Here is a 21,077-nt window from a genome sequence, read left to right as displayed (position 1 = left end):
AGAGTTGCCATTTTATTGACCTCGTACCACCAGCCCTTTTTACAGCACTGATCCTGTAGACTGCTAGGGAGCTGTCTCTGAAGCCAGCCAGACCTGCAGTTAAATCCCTTCGGTTCCTTACCGGCACGTTACTTCAGGTCTGCGTTTTCCCCGTTTATAAAGTGAAGATAATTAAAGTAACTGCTTCATGGTGGTTGTGAGGATTAAATATGATAATGTATATGAAGCAGTAGGTTCTGTGTCTCACGCAAAGCAGTGTTATGTTCTTTTAAAATTCTGTCTCCTTTCATTTATCGCATTGTCCTACCGGTGTTTTCTTCTTCTCCCTACCTGAATCTGTGCTGGCCCTTCCTGTTCCCAGCTAAGGTATTGCTCAAGACTCTTGTCTTTGCCTCCATTATTCCCTTTTGGGAAGTTTCCCCGTGTTTATTTATCAAGACATGGAAGCCAGAACCTAGAGTCCTCTTGGACAACCCTTTTCTTCACCACATACTTTTAATTAGTCACCAGGTCTTTTGAGTTTGGCTTCTTTCACTTAGCATAGACTTTTGGCATGCATCCAATTTATGCATATTGGTAGTTAATTCTTGGATGAGTAGTATTCCATTGTGTGCATATGCCACAGTCTTTATCCATTCACCAGTTTCTGCATACTTGGGTTTCCAGCTTTTGTTGATTATGAATAAAGCTGCGGAAACATTTGCACATAGGTTTTCTTGTGTTTTTGTTTTTTAATCTTTATTTATTTTTGAGGGAGAGAGAGAGACAGAGTGTGCACAGGGCGGGGACAGAGAGAGAGGGAGACACAGAATCCGAAGCAGGCTCTAGGCTCTGAGCTGTCAGCGCAGAGCCCGACGTGGGGCTCGAACCCACAATCCTTGAGATCATGACCTGAGCTGAAGTCGGACGCTTAACCGACTGAGCCACCCAGGCGCCCCTGCACTCAGGTTTTATGTGAACATATGTCTTCGTTTCTCTTGGGTAAAAGCTACAAGTGGGACTGCTAGATTGTATGGTAACTCTACGACACTGCAGAACTTTTTTCATGTGGCTGTGTTACTCTGCAGTCTCACCAACAATGTATGGGAGGCCCAGGTGCTGTGTATTCTTGCCACCATTTGGTATTGTTAGACCTTTTTTTAATTTTTTTTTAAATTTGGGCTATTTTAATAGACGCATAGTAGATGAATGCCCTTTTTAAGAGATAAATAATTACTACAAAAATCACAACATCACCAGCGGAACCAACAAACACCAACAGGTCATATACTATTTTCAAAACAAGACACTGGGAACCTGCCACACTGGGGAGGATTTGAAATTTCTGTGAACCCTTTAGGGCTAAGAGAGTCCGGAATAAATATATATTAGATGGGAGTGTCCCATCTAAGCAGTGAGACTGCTGCTTTCCTAGAGATGTTACACCTAGTATGAAGCAGAAATCATAAAGCATTGTGCTTCCTGAAGGCTAGTCAGCCCTCTTTGAGATCTGTCCAGCTTGTTGAAAAGGTTCCTTTCAGATGTTCTGGGTATGTACTTGCTCTGTTGACAATTCTTGATGCCTGCTCATCTGTCCAAAATATGTAGGGTGTGGTTGTAAAGAAACGAACCGAGTTTGTGTCCATGCTTTGTCACTCCACATATGCTGATGTGGCAAGAGCAAGGTTCCTAAAATGTCTTCTTACCAACCTGCTGCTCACATTAGACTTTTGCCTTTTGATCTTTATAGAACATTACAGATGCCTACCAAATGATGCTGTTCTTTTCCTAGGAAGATCATGTTCTAACAGGTCAATAATAATAGTTTATATTTTTTGGAATGAAGATGGGTTGTCTCTTCTTCCACCTGAGCCCTCCTGAGGAACAGTTCAGATGCCTGGTCAGGTTAAAGGCAGAGTTTACAACCATAGAACACTTCCCCCTGTACAAAACTACCTGGTTGGCAAAAGAATTAAACCCACAAACCTAAAAGTATGCCTGTTTCCTAACCAGCTGAGCTAAACAGCCCAGATGCTGTTTTTACCATGCCTGTTTTCTGTTAGAATCTCTTGCTTTCTTGTCTATATAGCCATATCCTACCTTATAAACAGTAGTCTTATCCATCTTCAGAATGAGTTCACATGTATTTCATTGAAATCATACTTCATACAGGTAAATGCCATCCCAAGCCATGTTCCAGAAAGTCATCTTCCAGCCAGCAAGGAGAATTTGGTAAAGTGTCATATCCCCTTTTCACTGCCACTTGGTAAGAATTGCTGTCTGTCCCACATGTCGGGGACTAGGGGGAAGGAAAAAAGCGGAAGCAGTGATGGAAGATGATACGGGAAGGAGGTAATTCCCAAGAGAATGACTCAGGGCCGTCAGTGGCTAATAATGGAGAAGATGGTAAGGGGGTTCCCAGGAAATCCCACAGTCTGAAGATTGGAGCCCTTACCCCACGGTCTTGTACTTTCCCTTCCTTGTTGCTTCCTGTTACAAGACTTTCCACTTATTTCATGTAGCACCTGTGTATTCCTGATGCCTCCCCACCTCTTCTCACTACTGAGTGCACTGTCCCACAGAAAGGCTTCCTAAGTGGTTACTTCCCAATAGTCTGTTCAATGTAATTCTGTGATATTTGACACTCGTGTGTCTGGCGCTGTGCTAAATACTAGGAACAAAGCCATGAACAAGAGGGAAACAGTCCTGCCCTCATGGAGCTTCCATTGTAATGCCCAGTGTGACAGTGCCATATATTTGTAATGATATTGTTTCCTCCTTTAAAACATTGTGAAAAAAAATTTTACTGCATTATTGGTTTTATAGTTTTATGAGTTGTTCACTTAAAAAAATGCATCCCAATTCTGATCAACAATTCACAACTGTAATATTGTAATTAATGTTTTAGAAAAGGATTCTCTGTAGTTTTCAGTATTTCCATGTGAACACAAATTTTAGTGACCTTAAGTGTTAATGGTGAGAAAAGAACTGAAATTCAAGACAGCTGACCACTTTTTACACACAAAACAGTTCTTGTAGAATACAGCTTATTTGTAGGTTAGAAACTTCCTGTTTAGTTAATTTTCAGTAATTTAGAGACTGAAAGAATCCAGTTATCCAGGCACCTTGCTTTTTCTCTTATCTATAGTCTCTTTCACTACTCATTTGCTTAAGAATTAAGTATAAAACATTTATAGAATGCCTGCTGTGTGTAAGACATTGATTGCAGTAGGCAGAAGTAAGGGGGAGACATGGTTGGTTAGTTTAGCTATTTGCTTTTTAGTGCCTTCGGAAGAAGATTTTAGTAAGAAGGGAAATTTAAATTCTAAGCTATTCACTAAAATGAAGGTTTCTGTGGACAGATGAGTGGACATACCAGGAGTGGTTTAAAAGAATAAGCAACTTTCACTTGTCTCTTACCAGAGTCCTACAACCCAGGCTTAGTTGTATCATTTCTCATCGTGATTCTTATTTTCAGAGAGATTGTTAGTATTTTTCTAATCTTTCAAATTAGTACTAATTAATCAGTGGGCAAGTATTTATGTATACTAGGCCTTGTGAAATCTATAAAAAGAAATGTAGAGTACTGTGCCTATTCTCAAATGGTTGATCATGGTGCTAAGGAGAAAATTCTCCACTTACAAGACAAGCATGAGTAAGATAAGCCGTGGATAGACTTGCCTGAGAGCAGTAGCTCCTGGGTGCAGGTGTCCGTGAAAGCAGATAGTACCGTGTGCCACAGGCTGTCTAGACTTTACAAGATTGCATTATTGGCCCTCTGTGTTTTGCTCCAAAACAGCAGCCAATGGTTGTTTTTCCCCCTCCTGCTTTATTGAGAGATATTGATATATGTTGTGTAAGTTCAAAGTGTACAATGTGATGATTTGATGCACGTATATATTGTAAAATGTTTACCACAGTAAGGTTAGTTAACACATCCTTCCCCTCAAATAATTTCCATCTTGTTGCTGCTGTTATGGTGAGAACTTTTCAAAAATCGATTCTCATAGCAACTTTCAAGTTTACCATACAGTGTTGGTAACCACAGTCACCATGCTGTACATTACATCCCATATCATGATACGTCCCTGCTGACTCAGTCAGGCTGCCGTCCTGATGCTCATAAAGATCTGCGGGGCCCACATGATCTGCATTTCCTCCACCCCACCCCCTTCTCTCTCCATTTCTGATTCTGCTGCAGCCAGGCCCATCTTGCTATTCCTTGAGAACACCTGGCACCTTGCTGCTTAAAGGGCTTCATACTCCTGGAGTTTCATCTTCCTGGAACACTTTCATCTACATGGCTCCCTCCTATCATCACCTAATACTAGTGAGGCCTGCCTGGAAAACCCTATTTCTGAATTGTACTCGTCCCACCTCTCCTGGCAGTCCCTGTTCCTTTCCCTTCATTCTTTTCCTTAGTATTTTTTACTATGTTTATGTTGTCTCTCCCAAGTAGAGCATTGGCTCCACAAAGCCGAGGAATTTTTTTTCCCATGGCTGTACTCTTCATATTATAATAGTGCTGGCATATGCAAAAAAGTATTTCTTTAAATTAATGTGACAGAAAAAAATGGAAAAATGAGACTGGCATTCTGGTTAAGGAAGACCGAATGAGCAAAGGCATGCAAGGAGGAAGAGGAGTAACTGTGATAGGTTGGGGGAGGTAGAAGAGGTGGGCCTAACCATAACAGATAGCTGGCTTCTTCTTTGAGGACAGTTAAAAATACAGTTAGGTCAATAAGGTGGTGCCTGAGACATAGGCCAGAAGACATTAGCAGCCAGGCAAAGGAGTTTGGATTCGATGTCAACATAAACAGTAGAGTTATTTATTTCATGTTTCTAAGAAGAGTGATCTAATAAATGGTGTTTTAGGAATATCAGTTGGGAATTGCTCTGAAAGGTAGGTTGGAAGGGAGAAACACTGATGCAAGAAAACCAACAAGGTTATTGCAGTAATCCAAACCGGAGACCTTGGGAGAGGGCGGTGGTGGAAGGGAAGGGAATGATGAGGACAGGTCAGATCTGTGGGGAAGCCAACAGCAGAAAAAAATCAAAGGACTTGGTAACTGTACTAAGTGAAGAATAAAGGAAAGTAGAGATCAAGATAACACGAAGGTTTCAAGACTGGGACAAGTGAGGATGTTAGAACAGGAGCCAGCTGGACAATTCTAGGGGCTGCATGGGTTGCTAAAGTAAAAGCCTTCTGTGTTTCCTTTGTTCCTTCAACTCTTTCTCATTCCCCAAGGAAACAGTGCTGAAACCAAATGGCTTTCACTCTTGTCTTTAAAATCAGCAAGAGCATGGGGCGCCTGGGTGGCTCAGTTGGTTAAGCGTCCGACTTCGGCTCAGGTCATGATCTCACGGTCCATGAGTTTGAGCCCTGTGTCGGGCTCTGTGCTGACAGCTCGGAGCCTGGAGCCTGCTTCAGATTTTGTGTCTCCCTCTCTCTCTGCCCCTCCCTAGCTCACGCTCTCTCTTTCTCTCTCAAAAATAAATGAAGATTTAAAAAAATAATAATAAAAATAAAATCAGCAAGAGCAGAAGGTTGACTCTAGTGGTCATATTGTGTGGACTTAATGCTGTATCCGTTGATAATGTTTGTCTGGTTTGGTGGGCCAGAAATGAGAAATCATTGCTATATAAAATTAAGATGTTTTATGTAATTCTTGCCAGTAAAATTTAAAAAAATTATTTTTGTTCAAATTTCCCTTCTTTATCTTCAGCAGTGATTTTTAAATTCTTATTTCCTGGTTATTATGTTGTAACAAATAATCATAAACTGTTTCCTAATCTCCACATAGTCTATTTTATTTAAATAAATGCACATTCTTCTTTCCATATAGAAGTAATACCTCAAACTTACAATTTCAGGACACCCCAAAACAAATGACAATATAGATTTCACCTTTTACGTTTTGTTCTGTTTCAGATTTGGTGTGAAGAAGAAGCCAATTTACATTAATGTTATAAGGGATCCTATTGAGAGGCTAGTTTCTTACTATTATTTTCTGAGATTCGGAGATGATTATAGACCAGGGTTAAGAAGACGAAAACAAGGAGACAAAAAGGTAATAGTTAAGTTTTAAGATGTTTATGAAGGTAATTGTTTATCAACTGCAATGAATAATTGCGTTTAAAATTTATTATTCATTATGAAGGTACTACTAGCTTATTGTGGAAATTTTGAAAAGAACCCAAAAGTATAAAGAAGCAAAAGTAAAATATAGTTGATATTTTGGAGTACACATAATTTTTTGTCACTTAAAAAATATTTTACCTTAGTTCTAGAGCTGAATATTGCTTTTACAATAGTCCTAACTAACCGTTTTCTATGAGACCATTATAATTATTCATTCGTATGATGGTTTTGAGTAAGTACTTTGGTTCTCTTAGTCTTAATGATAGCAGTTTATATTGATTTGTGCTCATTGGCTTAGGAACACTGTTTCGCCAAAGCAGCTGTTTTCTTCAGGCAAGATGCGAATAATAATCTTACTTATTAATAAGCACATTCAGATTTGGGTTGTCTTCTATTTAAGTGCTCCTCCAGAGTAGCACCAGAGTTATTTTTCTGAGAAACCAAACTGATTTGTCAGTTTTCTGGTGGAACACCTTTACTGGGACCCCATTGCTCACAAGTCTGCCCAAGGCACAGGAGACACCATCTGATGAAACCCAAGACCGACTTCTCCTGCCTCATTTTCCCTCAGGCACCCGGTGCTTCAGCCACATGAAATGTCACCGTCTTCCAAACTTACTATTCCTTCATAATTTTGGCACATGTGTTGTCCCCATATTTAGAATGTCTCTCCTTCACTCTGGAAAACTGTCCACTTTTAAGGTCCGGCTCAAATGTTAACTGTTTGACAAAGTCTTTTCTGGTGCCCCTTAAGCAGTTAGCCGTGTCCTTTTTAAGGCTCCCAGGGCACTCCATTCAGACCCTTTTTTAAAGCATTTATTTGTGATATTTGAGTTATTTGTTTACATGTATGTCTTCTCTAAAAGCTTGTAAACTCCCTGAAGCAGGGGCTGTATTTCATTCCTCCCTGTTTCCCTAGTGTTTAGCACAGTGCCCAGTTCATCTGTTAAGTGCCTGGCAAATGAGTTGAATGAGTGAATTCTACACCTTTTAATGTATTCTTTTACGTAAAGAATTGCATAATCATGATGCTAGGTACTGGATATAATAATTAACATCCAACAATTACTTTTTCTCTTAAGTTAGATGGGCTTTCTGTATCATGTGAGCGGGTGATTTTCTTTTATTTACTTTCTTTATAAAATCTAATAATAAAACTCTTTTGTGAGCTAGTACTTTACAGTTTATTGATAGTTATTTCTAAATTCACTTTAATGCTTCTTCCTCCTTTCCTTCCTTTAGTGTTTTAAAAGTTTAGCCTTCTCATTTACACTCTTTTTACTCAGTAAATGTTAGTATTCATCTCCCTCCTTTGACCAAAGGAATATTAATGTCAGTAAGGAAAAGATTTACAGTCACAGAGGTTCCTACATGCACTGTCTGTCACTGTCAGCCCTGGATACCATGCTTTAGTGGTTGCTGCCCTATGTAGTTTGGGGAATTAGGTAATAATAACACTTAACATAACAACAATAATAGTTCACATCTATTGAGTGCTTATTGTGCATCAGGTACTGTTTTAACTTACATATATGTATTTTTTCAGGTAGCCTGTACAGCATTTCTGTAGGGTGGGTACTGTTATTGTCTCCACTTTACAGATGGGGAAGTTGAGGCACAGAAAGGTTAAGTACCGTGCCCAGTGTTAATGCTACCAGTAAATGGTAGAGCTGGAATTTAAACCCAAGTACTCTAATTCCAGAGCTCACAGTCTTAAGCCCCCTGTACCCTTTATAAAGGAGGGAGGGAATGCCAGATGCTACCCAACATTTGTATGTAAGAGTTGTTCCAAAGTGGCATTTTCAATGCCCACAGAAAACTTCAGGCATTTTCCTTTCATATTTGAAAGTTTCAAGTAGATACGCCCTCTCAAGCCTAGAGACTTAACCATTCTTCCCCCTGATATTATAGGGCTTGGTTTGTTTTTGTTTTTGTCTTTTTATGTCATCATAAAATACATATTAATACATATCTGTATTTAGATGTAATATTAGTAACATCAACACAATGCTATGACCTTAATTCTCATGAGTACAGGGCCGTATACAAATGCTTTATTACAACAATTACTTCATCTTATGATAGGCAAAATGGACTTTTTGGTCTTGAAACGTATTGAAATATACATTTTTAATAATTTGGCTTCTTTCTCATGATACAAGTGTTGGCAACATTCTCGCACCTAAACCTGTATGATGTTGTTTTATTACAAATATCTCCATATCAAACTGGCAAGAGCTTTCATTAATTAATAAACTCGTATCCATAGAGTTGATAAGACTGCATGGCATATAACATTTTTTAAATGGCAGGGCACTTGAAGATAAGGGGGATTAAAAGGTGGCTGTGATGACGCAGGAAGTACCTGGCAAAGGTTGGAAATACCTTGCATTGGCTTCACTTCCATTAAACTGTATATTGTTGACACCTCAAGTGATGCTTGGAAGCATATCAGATAATATGCAACTATTATGTTTTAAACTGCAGTACTCCATAATCTACATTGCTCCCTCCTTACACTGCCAAACAGTCATTTCAAACACATTTCAGGCATATGCGTGCCTATGACAGCTTTCAGTTGATCTTGTAAGGAACAAAAGATTTTTTGGGAAATTTCAAATACTCTGTTCTTTGTATTTTGTAGCTGGAGTTTTGCTTAGTATAATCTCTGGCCAGCATCTGGAAAGTAGGGATATTAAATAACCTAAAGATAAGCAATAAAAACCTATATGGAGAAATCAGTGATTCTCAAACTTCATAGTGTCAGAACTCCTTTTGCTCTTAAAAATTATTAAGGATCTGGAAAAAGCTTTTGTTTGTGTGGGTTACAGCTGTTGATATTTAGCAGTATCAATAAATGTATCGATTTGCTGGGAAATTTAGAAAATATTAATTTAAAGGTAACAGTTGGAAGCCCATCATATGGTATCATAAATAATATATTTTAGTGCAAATAACCATTTTCAAAAAAATACAGAGTTGTATTTTACATTTTTGCAAGTTTTTTTACAATATCTGGCTTAATATGGACAGTTGGATTTTCATATTTGCTACTGAACCAGTCTGTTGAATATGTTCCTTTGGTTGAAGCATATAAAGAAAATCCAGATTTGCACAGATATGTAATTGGAAAAGGGGGGATTTTAATAGCCTTTTTAGAAGATTGTAGATGTTCTTCTTAATATTACACTAAAACCTGGCAAGTAGTAGTTTCTTAAAGTCTTTGAAGTGTGGAATCCGAAAACACAGCAGTGAATTTTTTATGCTCTGCTACATTAAAATCCATTGATACATTTTATACTTTGAATGGATTTTTTAACAGAGCATAATTTTGTAACATCATGCTTTGGTCATTGGAAACATATTCACACACACTGAGTTATGTGGACCTTCCAAATGTTGATGCATTTGATTATATAGTACCAGAATATAAGACTGTTCATTAATATCACCACTGATCACATCAGAGAAGTCTTTAAGTATTGGGAAACTGTCAAACTTACGGTGGCAGATCAAGTTTTCTGAAATTTTATTTTTTTGTTTGAAAGCTTAACTTTTGTCACTGCCACAGAATTCTCAGCCTCAACACTGTTGTTTTGGGCCAGACAACTGCTTGTTGTGAGGGGCTGCCTATACATGTAGGATATTTACCAGCAGCTCTGATCATTGACTAGCAGCATCCCGTCCCCCACCTTACCTCCCCCACCACCCACTGTGAAAACCAAAAATGTCTCCAGACATTGCCAGATGTCACCATTTGAAAACACTGGGCTACTAACACTGTCAGTTGTTTTCTGCCGAGTGACAGGTACACTGTTGATTTGGAGAAAATATCTACCAAATATCCAAGTTTGAATAACCATGGTTTGTCTCTCAGTCCTTCTTTCAATGTAGGCCTTCCTGTGGCTTCTAAATAATATTAACTGCACCTATAATTCTCATCACTCACATTTTCTAAATATGTAAAATTTATTTTATAAATTTTTCAGCTTTGAACTCCCCTATAGGTTGTTAAACATTTTTTATTAACTATTGTTTTATTAGCAGAACATCAAGGTGGGGTTATTCTTAGAGTAGTTAACTTGCTCTAAATAACAGTCTGAGAAGGAGAGTCAGTTTATGTTGTTAAGTACTCAGTGGTCCCAGGGATTACAATTCCTACCCCAATTTGTATTCTTTTTATTTCTTACTCTAAATTAACTAGACTTAATTGACAGCTGCTGTATAATAGTGAATTTAGGATATTCTACCTAAAAATATGTGTTAACTTATAAAAGATAGTAATGAGTTTAGAAGAAATCCGTACTACCTGATTCCTGCCATTAACTTACAAAATATCGCCTCCGAAGTTCTTAGCAATTCACAACCCCCGACCATGGTTTGTATATAGAGCATGAATTTTACTATTCTGTCTCATAAAGGCATGTGAGAAATTACTGTTTGCATAGAAAGTATTTTATTATATAGAAAAAGCATCACAGGAAAGCAATATAATTCTTTACAGCTCAGTAAAAGGTACACAACCCAGAGTCAGCCTTGACTTGTCTTCTTCCCAGGTTTCTGATTGAACCATAGGTGTTTCCTTTCACCAAAAGAGAGAAAACAGGAGTTGAAGAAAGAGATGATGAGTTCAAACTGGACATTATCTTTAGTCATGTAGAAGTAAGTGGAGTTAGCCACTAGAAATTGTATTTGTATCTCAAGAAATAGGTCTAAACTAAACTATAGATTTGGGAGTTAGCAACATTAGGTGGGAATTGAAACAAGAGATTGAATGAAATTGCACTTGGAAGACATATAGAATGTGAAAAGAGGACCAAATGAAAAAGAAAGAAGAAAATGAGGGGGGAGCAAGTATGTAGTTCTGGGGGCTGCTGGCGTTTAAGGGGTAGACAGAGAAAGAGGAGCACGGCCAGGGGGACTGAGGTCCAGAGAATCAGGTCCTTGAATGCGGTCCTTGAAATAGATGGGAAAATAATTTCCATTGCAAAGAAGTTAGCGCATTGGGGATTTAAAACTGTCCCTTAGATTTGTCAATGGGGAGGTCATTAGGGATGTTTGAGAAAGTAATATAAGTAGAATCCAAAGGGTCAAGGAGTAACCGAGAAATGAAGTTAAGACTGAGAGGAAAGACTACTCTTGAGATAGAAGTTTGGCTTTAGAAGGAACAAAACACATCAGGAAATGTTTCTTTAAGATGACAGACACTTGGGCATATTATGTATCCAAAGGGAGCAGGGGTGATGGATGATACAGGAGAGTAGAGAAAATTGATGGAGCAGGGTCTTAGAAAGGGGTGAGGATGGTGTGCAAAGATAGGAGAAGGAAACACCTCCTTAAAGATGAGGGCAGCAGGGGGCTAGAGATGCAGATAAGCTTTTGTCTAAGCAGGAAATGGAGGGAGCTTACTCTTAGCTTTGGTTTTCTATGTAAGTTCATTTGCAGAAAAGGGTTTGAATGTAAATATAATTGTCATCACTATCAAGCATCAAATTTTGATTAATTTTTTTAAACTTCAATTTTAAGAGTTAAGTATCTAATCTAAATAGTCTAGAGAATATTTGGACTTTCATGCTTTTAAAAATATCTGTATCTTGTTGCCAAAAAATTGTTCTTTCTAAACAGATATGGCTTTTAAGTGAAAAAGGTGATCATAATTTTTTGTTTCTTTGGTGTACTGAACCAGGTTTTGTGGGAGAGGAACAGAGTCTGGAGTGTTTTTGTTTCTGCCTTTTATCTTAAGGACTTGAAATTTTATAAGAGAAAAAGATTTATGTATAGAAAATCCTATTTCTGAAATAGGACCAAATGTGTGCAAAGCTAATAAAAGCTAGCAGGTAAGCAGGAAAATTTTGATGACCATGCATTTGAATGACGTGTTCTGCTGTGAATACAGAAACCCAAGTACTAATGTCACCGTAGAGGAGTCAGTGAAACAGCTCATCTCAATTAAAATCTTCGGGGACCAGTTTATCAGGGTGATGTGCTAAAGACGGCATTGAGTTCTCTTAATTTGGTTTCTCTTGCTACGAAATGCTTTACTTTATTCATCAAATATTTATGTAGAAATGGGAGAATTTCCGTTATGCTAAGACATGGCACACTCATGTACATTCACCAGTTTTTTATTACTCATAGTCCGTTGTTTCCTCCACGTCTTCCTTGCTACCGGCCATGTTCAGATCGTCTCTTTTAGTTGATGGGAGCAAAACTCTGCCCCCAAATGATAAGAAGGAACCACACAGGAGGCAAAACCCGATCTATTTTTCCACCTTTATATTGTCTAATAAAATACTTGGTAGGTGAATTAGTTAAACTAGATGCTAAGCTTCTAAAAGAAAGAAGTCCAAATAATTTAAATAATATTTTTATACTTAAAACCCTAAAAGTGAGGGGCCCAGGCTCTTAGAGCAACTTAGCTCCACACTGTTATTCAGGGACCTAGGTTCCTTCCTTAGTGTTATTGTGCTGTTCTTTAAGACATTGTCCTTATGTGCTTGGTTGAATTTGGGTCACCACTATATCTGCCTTCTCGCTTGTGGGAAGAAAGGAAGTAGAAGGCAAGCAATTTCCTTTTTTTTTTTTTTTTAAATTTTTTTTTAATGTTTTATTTACTTTTGACAGAGAGAGAGAGAGAGAGACAGACCATGAGCGGGGGAGGGGCAGAGAGAGAGAGGGAGACACAGACTCTGAAGCAGGCTCCAGGCTCTGAGCTGTCAGCACAGAGCCTGACATGGGGCTCGAACTCCTAGACCGTGAGATCATGACCTGAGCTGAAGTCGGACGCACAACCAACTGAGCCACCCAGGAGCCCCGCAGTTTCCTTTTAATAACCAAATGACCCAGAACCTGTTCACATCACTTCTGCCTCCAATGCACTGACAGGAGCTTAGTCACATGGCTATACCTAACTGTAAGAGAAGGTAAATTTCTATGACTCTGGAAGAATGGATTTTGGGAGACTCCCAGAATGGGCTAGCAGATTTAAAATCACTGGCCAAAAGTAGATTTGAAGAATATCTATACATTTTTTTATTTGAAATACAAAAATACTTCAAGAGTTGAGCACAGGAATTAGGAGTTGGCTAACTATAGGATTTAATACATGCTTATTCATTAATCTGTTTTAATTCCAATAGTGGATAAATTCCCAAAGTTGTCCACAGAGCAACTCTGGAAACTTCTAATACTGTAGCATTTAGGGGCGCCTGGCTGGTCAGTAGGTAGAGCATATGATCCTTGATCACAGGATTGTAAATTCGAGCCCCACATTGTGTGTAGAGGTCACTTAAAAATTTAAAAATTAAAAAAGGAAGAAAAAATACTGCAGTATTTTAATATCCCAGTTTCTTATATTTAAGCAAAATCTTTTTAATGTTTGAGTCTTACACAAAATGGTGGTAGAGATTGTGCATTCACCCACAATCACCTTAATAATTCATTTATTTTCTATCTGGGACTTTAATCAGATAGAGGCGTAAAGGAGCAGAGCGCTTCTTCTGAGCTTCAGAGGCACCTCACTATGATCTAGGATCTTTTTTAAATTGGATAGGCATGGAGTCAGAAACCTTCCAATATATCATCACTCAGTTCATTGAGCCAAAGATTTCTTGGAAATTGGAACATGGTAGAGATACATACATCAGTTGTTTTATTTTTATGAGCTACAAGTTGGCATAAATGATAATAAAACTACTTTTTAGAAAGTGACTTAGGCCAGCACATCTAAGTCAGACCATCTAGTAAGATTGAGAAATAACATTATGGCCACTAAAATGGGGTTTATTGAGTCTGAAGAGTAAACTGAGATGTTTTCACTTTATTTGTGTATATATAATTTGTGTTTGTGTATCTAGCTATAGAGAGATCCTAAGAGAATTTGAGAGAACTCTAAGGACTGTCAAAATGCTTCATGAAAAGATGTTACTGCCCCTATCTTCGTCCTCACTGGAACTGTGCCTTTAGTATTTATGTAAGTTCCCTGCAGTGCATTTACAACTACTGATTATGCAGACAATTTGCTTGGCAGTAGATTGTGTGCGGTAAAGGACACAAATGCATACTGCATGATCCCTCAAAGAACTTCTCTTTGTAGTTGAGGAGAGAGAGCATAACACACATAAAAAAAAAAAAAATTACATGAAGCAAGTTCTTCAGGTAAAGATATATATGTAGATACACATACCTGGATCCTAAGAGATGGCTATTACAAGGCAGTATATCATTGATTTATATGAGTCCAAAGAAGGTAAGAGTCACTTTGGGCCAGAATCATTGGAGAGAGTAGCTTCATGTAGACTACAATGGTGGAAGGAAGGCACTTTCAGAGGAAGTAAATGTAGTCAACAAAAGTATATAGATTTAAGGTACGTATCACATGCTTGAGAAACTATAAAACAGGCTAATCTGGTAAAGGTGGAAGTTACACATAGAATTAAGCTAGACTAGCATATTGAGGGCAGAGTATGAAGCATTTCTTAAAGCCAGAATAAAAAATTTGGATTTTTTTGTTGTTGTTGACACACCGGAAACCATTGAAGGTTTCTGAGTAGAGGATGTTAGAAGTGACTCCTTCCACTAATCTGATGCCTGTACAGAACAGGTTGAAGGGAGGAAGGTGGGGGAGCCCATTAGAAAGTGATTGTAACAATGGAATCACAGCATTGTGGGACCCTGATAAAAGCAAGGTTGAAAAAAGAAAAGATAGATTGGAAAGACATGACCTCAATGATGTTAGGGGAGAGAGAAGAAGGAAATGTTAGGAAATGTTCTGAGGTCTTCAGTCTGAATTACACAGGCAGTATAGTTCTGTTGCCTGAAGTATTGAGTATGAGGTAATAGTGGAAATTCAAATGAAAATGCACACGAGGTATTAGAAGATGAGAAGTAATGGATCTGGAGGTACAGATTTGGAAGTCCTTTGCCTAGAAATTATAAATGAAGCCAAGGAAGTAGGAAATGTGAATAAGCTAAGGAAGGGAGTGGGCAAAGAGAAGATAGTTGAGATGAATTTCCATAACTATTAGGAGGACCAAAACATGCCTTCAAAGAGGATAATAATAATACATTCAGAAAGGTACAGAGAACCAGCAAAGCCAGAAAGGGCAGTGTCCAAAGAAGTAAACAAGAATCTCTTAGGGGCAGAGAGACCAGGAGATTTCAGAAAGGAGAGGGTGGTCAAATGCTGTGAAGGTCAAGGAGAACAAGAACCAACAAGACATTGTACTTGACTATTAGGGAGGAGGGGAGAGAGACAAGCACAGACATACATACATTCTGTTTATCAAATGCCTACAGTGAACCAGTCGCTGTGGTAGATTCTTTTACATCCATGATTTTATTTCTTCCTCAAAGTAAGATCCTGTCCTGCTTTTTTAGATAAGGAACAAACACAAAACTTAGATTATCTGGGTTCAGGGTTCAAACCCAAGTCATAGATCTTTTTACTGTATCATGGAAGAGGTCATCGGTAAAAGAAATGGGCAGATTGTGGACTGTGTTTGCTGTTGTCTTTTGAATGTTGCCAGAATAAAGAGACCACCCAACACTGGGTGTAAAGATTTTTTTGCCCTGTTCTCAGATTTTTGGTTGAAAGGGCCCTTTGAGTTTATCTAATTGCACAGATTAGAAACTGAGGTTTGGAGTCCTTAAAGACTTACTTGAAATATGGTCAAACCTGCTTCCAGAAACTCAAGAGCCTTGACTCCACTCTTTCACACTTTGTCCTCTCGGAAATAACAGGTGGCATTTGTGGGTGTCTCATCACCACAACCCGAGTTCCCAAGTTTGCTCTCTGGTATCTCAGTGTCATTTCAGGTAGACGGGGCCTACTGTTAAAATGCCTGTGGCAGATAGTAAATGCTTGAGGAAGTGGAGTTGATTAATTTTACGTTCATACCCTGTGAGTCTCTTTCCCTTTTAATTAATTCAGTCAGATACCATGGACAGGAGGGCACGCAAGTCATAAGTGTCTGAGGTCATTTCTGCTTTTTGTACAACGAGCTTTTGTTTGCTTTAATGAGAAAAGGAGAGAAGACTTAAGTGTAGCCCTACTTTATATTCTTCTCAAATGGTTATTTCACATAGAGTAGCTTTAGCTTTATTTTTATTTAATTTCCTTTCTAAGGGGGATAGAAATTACAAATACACAAATTCAACATAAACCAGTATTTACACTCAAGGACAAATTATCTGAAGCGGGGGAGAGGGTTCAAGTCATGCAGTTAAAAAAAAAAAGCCCTCTTATATACATTGGCATAAAACAAAGACAGGAGGAAAATCCATGTATTTTCCTCAGTATCTTAAGTATATTTTCATTACCCACCCATCTCTTTAGTTCACTAGCTCATTCCACCTGCTGCTCCTCGTGTATTTAATGACTTACTTACCTTGTTAGGGTAGTTGATAGGTGAGACCTGGGTTTAGGGCTCACGTGTGCTGCTTTGTGTTTATTCCAGACCTTTGATGAATGTGTAGCTGAGGGCGGCTCAGACTGTGCTCCGGAGAAGCTCTGGCTTCAAATCCCATTCTTCTGTGGCCACAGCTCGGAATGCTGGTAGGGAGATAAAGCTTAAATTGATGCTCTTCTTTGTTTTCTCTAGCATCTGTATTTCACAAGTGTGAATGTATTCGTCAAGGGCTAAGTATAGGGAAATTAGTGAAAGACCAGGCTAAAAATAACATGTAATTAAGCAATTTCTAGTTTTATAGTTACCTTTAAGTGCATTGAAAAGTTTCTTCATACATCTTATCCTTGCAACGTTTTCTCAGTTGCTGGTTTTTATTTTTTTAAGTTTATTTCTTTATTTTGAAAGAGGGAGAGAGACAGAATTCCATGGAGGCCCATTTGTGCTGTTAGCGCAGAGCCCAGTGCAGGGCTCAGGCCCGCGAATTGTGAGATCATGACCCAAGCCAAGATCAAGAGTCGGACACTTCACTGACGGAGCCACCCAGGCGCCCCATCAGATGCTGGTTTTTATTTTTTTGTTTTTGGTGTTACATGTTTTGCTCTATTCCAGCAGAGCTCTTCATTTAGAGTTCAGGGGTTATTTCATAAACCTCGTTTTCTCCTAAGCTTATTGTTTTAGCCACTCACGTTAGATCAAGAAAAGGCTTAGTGGGTAAATCATTCACCAGGTTTTACTATTAACTGACTTTTTACTTTGAGAGAAGCCAACATTATGGTTGTGGTCTAGTTTACCAATAAACGTGAGGTGGAAAATAAAAAGATATTTTATCTTCAATAAAGAGTTTATTTCCTCAGCATGTGCAGAGTTTACAGTTTAAAAAAATGACACATTTTTATACATATGTATATGTTCTAATCAATCATTTTAATAGGAAAACTAGAAAGGAACACAAAGTTAGTATCTTCCTTAAAACTGTGGCGAGAAATGCAAAGAATGCCTTCATTCTTTTCCTCATTGTTTAAGACATGTTACTGGATCACTGTGCACCTTAAGTTCTTTCTTAATAGATTATATCAGAGCATAATAACAGCATAACAAGCATAGGAAGAACATCTTCTCAATTTTTAGTCATTTCCTTAGAACAGGGATTGACAGATTACAACCTGGAGACCAAATTTGGCCCATCACCTGTTTTTATAAAGTTTTACTAGAACACAGCCATCTCCGTTTATTTACTTATTGTCTGTTTTTATTCTGCAAAAGCAAAGTTAAATAATTGTGACCAAGAACATATGGCCTGCAAAGACTAAGGTATTTATTACTCTCTGGCACTTTACAGAAAAAGTTTGCCGACCTTAGAGCAATAAAGGGTATTGCTCTTTTGGACATTATTGAGAAGATTTTAATTGAACTTCTTTAGTTTGTTCCATAGATTCATAGAAGTGGGAGGGACCTTTGAAATCAAGTACCCCTCTCCCCACGAGGAACATTAATAAAAGAGCATTAAGGCTTTGGATGGACATGTGTTTGTTTCCTCCATAATACATAGGGTCAGGGGCATCAAAAGTTCTTAGCAGATTTCACAGCCAGGTTTTTAATTCCTTTTCTTTGGTTTTAGGAATGTGGGAAGCAGGTGGGCCATGGATCAAGCCAAGTATAACCTAATTAATGAATACTTTCTGGTGGGAGTTACTGAAGAGCTTGAAGATTTTATCATGTTACTGGAGGCAGCTTTGCCCCGGTTCTTCAGGGGTGCTACAGAACTCTACCGTACAGGTATACAAAGGATGGGTTTCTTTTGTAAGCTGTCCTTAACTTTGTTTGCAACTTGAAAAATATGTGTGATTTCAGTTTCTTGAGTAAAGTACAAGAAATAAGTCCAGAAAAGCAGGTATATTGCCTATTTCTTCTTACCATTTTCAATACAAAACAGTGCCTGGCACACACACACACACACACACACACACACACACACAAAATATTTTTTGAATAAACATGCATTAGATGATAATTCAAAGGCATTGTAGGAATAGTGGAAAAACATGATCTGCAGAACCAGCCTTAGTTAGAAATGTGTAATATTAACTAATTGCAGATACCAAACATTATGACCATATTGCACCTTAGATCTACGGGCCGAACGCTATTTAAAGTAGGGGTGGGATGGTGAGACTGAGTCACATTCATGACGATCATCAGCATGTGCTGTGTCTGTCATGGCTAAGTGTGCTTCAGCAGCCTTGACAGTGTGACATATCCAAAAGTGACAGTGCTCTGGTCCAGTCTGATTCTGATTTTTTTCCCCTGTTCTTTGCGAAGATGCAGTCTAGCAACTCTTCCTAGAGTATGCATGGGCCCTAGCTTCTAACACATAGAGAATGCAGGTTATGGTAAAACTAGCATTTAGTTTGAATATTTGAATATCTAACTAGCATTTAGTTAGATATTTTGTCTTTTTTTTTTTTTGTCATTTTTTAAAAATAAACTAGTCAGAACACCAAGCATTTGAGACTACAGCATGTAAGGTGACAGCCTACTCTTTACTGATGGTGATCCTTATTTTTATTATTTGACAGCTAATTAAGTCTGTAAACAGGTTGAGGATTTACATTATGAAGGAGTAAATCACAGTTCTAGTAGGTTCAGGGCACCATTTTTGTCTGAATGATATTAATGCAAAACGGTTGTTACCCGCCCTTCAGTGTGCCACGTTGACTTCATCTTTTCACATAAAGAAGCATCCATCGTTTGTTCTCACAAGTATTTACCTCTTCTCTTTCTCATTTGTAAGTAGGAAAGAAATCTCATCTTAGGAAAACCACGGAGAAGAAGCTCCCCACTAAACAAACCATTGCAAAACTGCAGCAGTCTGACATATGGAAAATGGAGAATGAGTTCTATGAGTTTGCTCTGGAGCAGTTCCAGTTCATCAGAGCCCACGCCGTACGAGAAAAAGACGGAGACCTCTACATCCTCGCACAAAACTTTTTCTATGAAAAGATTTACCCTAAATCGAACTGAGTACAGGTGTGACTGTTCGATTCTTGAACTAAAACTTTGACCCTGTCTTCACCTTAGTTCTCAGCTCTACAGCTCGGTTGCTGATAGGTGTATGAGACAATTTGTATTGAGCCAAGTTAGGAAACAGACAGAAACACCGAGGAAGTAGATACTGGCTGGTAAGTTTCAGTGGCCTGAGAAGTTTAAGTTTCAGCCTTTCTTTCTTTCCTTCCTTCTTTCTTTCTTTCTTTCTTTCTTTCTTTCCTTCCTTCCTTCCTTCTTTCTTTCTTTCTTTCTTTCTTTCTTTCTTTCTTTCTTTCTTTCTTTTCTTTCTTTCTTTCTTTCTTTCTTTCTTTCTTTCTTTCTTTCTTTCTTTCCTTTCTTTCTTTCTTTCTTTCTTTTCTTTCTTTCTTTCTTTCTTTTTTTTTTTACCCCCCTGGTTAAATTTTCATGGGAGTTATAATCTCCTGCCTGGAAAAAGCCTACACATCACCTAAAAATCAACACATAGCAGGTCTAGTCAGAGGCTAAATACAATTTCACAAAAAAGTTCTGATACTCCCTTTTTGATAAAGCATTTTTTTTTCAACTAACCATGAATGAAGATGAGTCCATTTGCTACTTCCACCTTCACCTGGAGGTTCGAGATACACACCTGTACCGAATAGCGTTATTAACTGTTGGGCAGTGTGTGCTTTGTTTTCGTGAATCCTGTCTCATGAAATTTACTGGAATGTTTGATCCTGTTTGCTGAGAATGTCTCTGCTGTAGTTGGAATTGCCCATATTTATGTAGGCCGTTTTAATATTCTTTAAAAAAAAAAAAAGATCTTTAGTGTTAAAAACCAATTTTAAAATAATCAAAGCAGTATTTCTCATTCCTGTCTCCCCAGTACCTAAGACTGGGGAGACACTTCAAAGAATGCTGACATTTTAGTTTAAGACTTCCACACATTAATATCAAAAAAGTAAGTTTAGTATTTGTTCCCCCATGGGTTATTTGTAAAGCAGTAAACTGACATTGGTGATTCCATATTATAACTCCATTAGTGAGCTGTGGTATGGGTAGGATTTTCCTACTTCTTCTGTACTTTTACTTGTAGACTATTTTTACTAAGGTGCTTTATAATGTGTTTTAAAGCATTGCATTTACAAAAAAAAAGAAAGGAAAATGCTGTAAATATTGCATATTTTATGTATTTGGACCAAAAGGTTAGACGTAATTAGATAAAAGTGGTTTTGCACCCGTTTTATTAAGTCAAGTAAAATCATCAGACCTACTGTTCTTGTAGTTCTCATTTAACTTTACTGTTAAGACATCACTGAAATGAACTTCAGTAACCTTTCAATTTTGATACACAGTACATTGTTCATAATTGGGGCAGTACCTATAGTGGAAGGAGTACTGGACAAGGAGTCAGAAAATTTGATTTCTGGTCCTGGCTCTGCCGCTTATCAGCTGTGTGATCTCGGGCAAGTCACTTAACCTCTCTTTGCCTCAATTTCCTCATCTTGAAATGAGGATACTAATACCTGCTGTACCTACCT

General features: G+C 38.1%; 1 protein-coding gene across 3 annotated transcripts in view; it reads left to right on the top strand.

Moving 5' to 3' along the window:
* HS2ST1 (heparan sulfate 2-O-sulfotransferase 1) overlaps positions 1-21,077 on the top strand; it is a 183,507-nt gene that overhangs the window by 150,001 nt on the left and 12,429 nt on the right. Inside the window, exons 4-7 of one of the 3 annotated variants that reach the window (XR_007454743.1) lie at positions 5,912-6,050; positions 16,579-16,676; positions 18,149-18,306; positions 19,322-19,709. Coding sequence is in view for 2 of the 3 variants with exons in the window: in XM_049616852.1 (XP_049472809.1) it covers positions 5,912-6,050; positions 16,579-16,676; positions 18,149-18,306; positions 19,322-19,551 (625 nt within the window). In the remaining variant the exon portion in view is untranslated. Of the gene's footprint in view, positions 1-5,911; positions 6,051-16,578; positions 16,677-18,148; positions 18,307-19,321; positions 20,809-21,077 lie in introns of those variants that run through there. The other 2 variants (XM_049616854.1, XM_049616852.1) reach the window with 2 other exon arrangements.

The sequence above is a fragment of the Panthera uncia genome (genome assembly GCF_023721935.1).
Source record: "Panthera uncia isolate 11264 chromosome C1 unlocalized genomic scaffold, Puncia_PCG_1.0 HiC_scaffold_4, whole genome shotgun sequence".
Lineage (NCBI taxonomy): Eukaryota > Metazoa > Chordata > Mammalia > Carnivora > Felidae > Panthera > Panthera uncia.
Note: the sequence above shows the minus strand (reverse complement) of the source record. Positions and strands in the feature narration are given on the sequence as shown.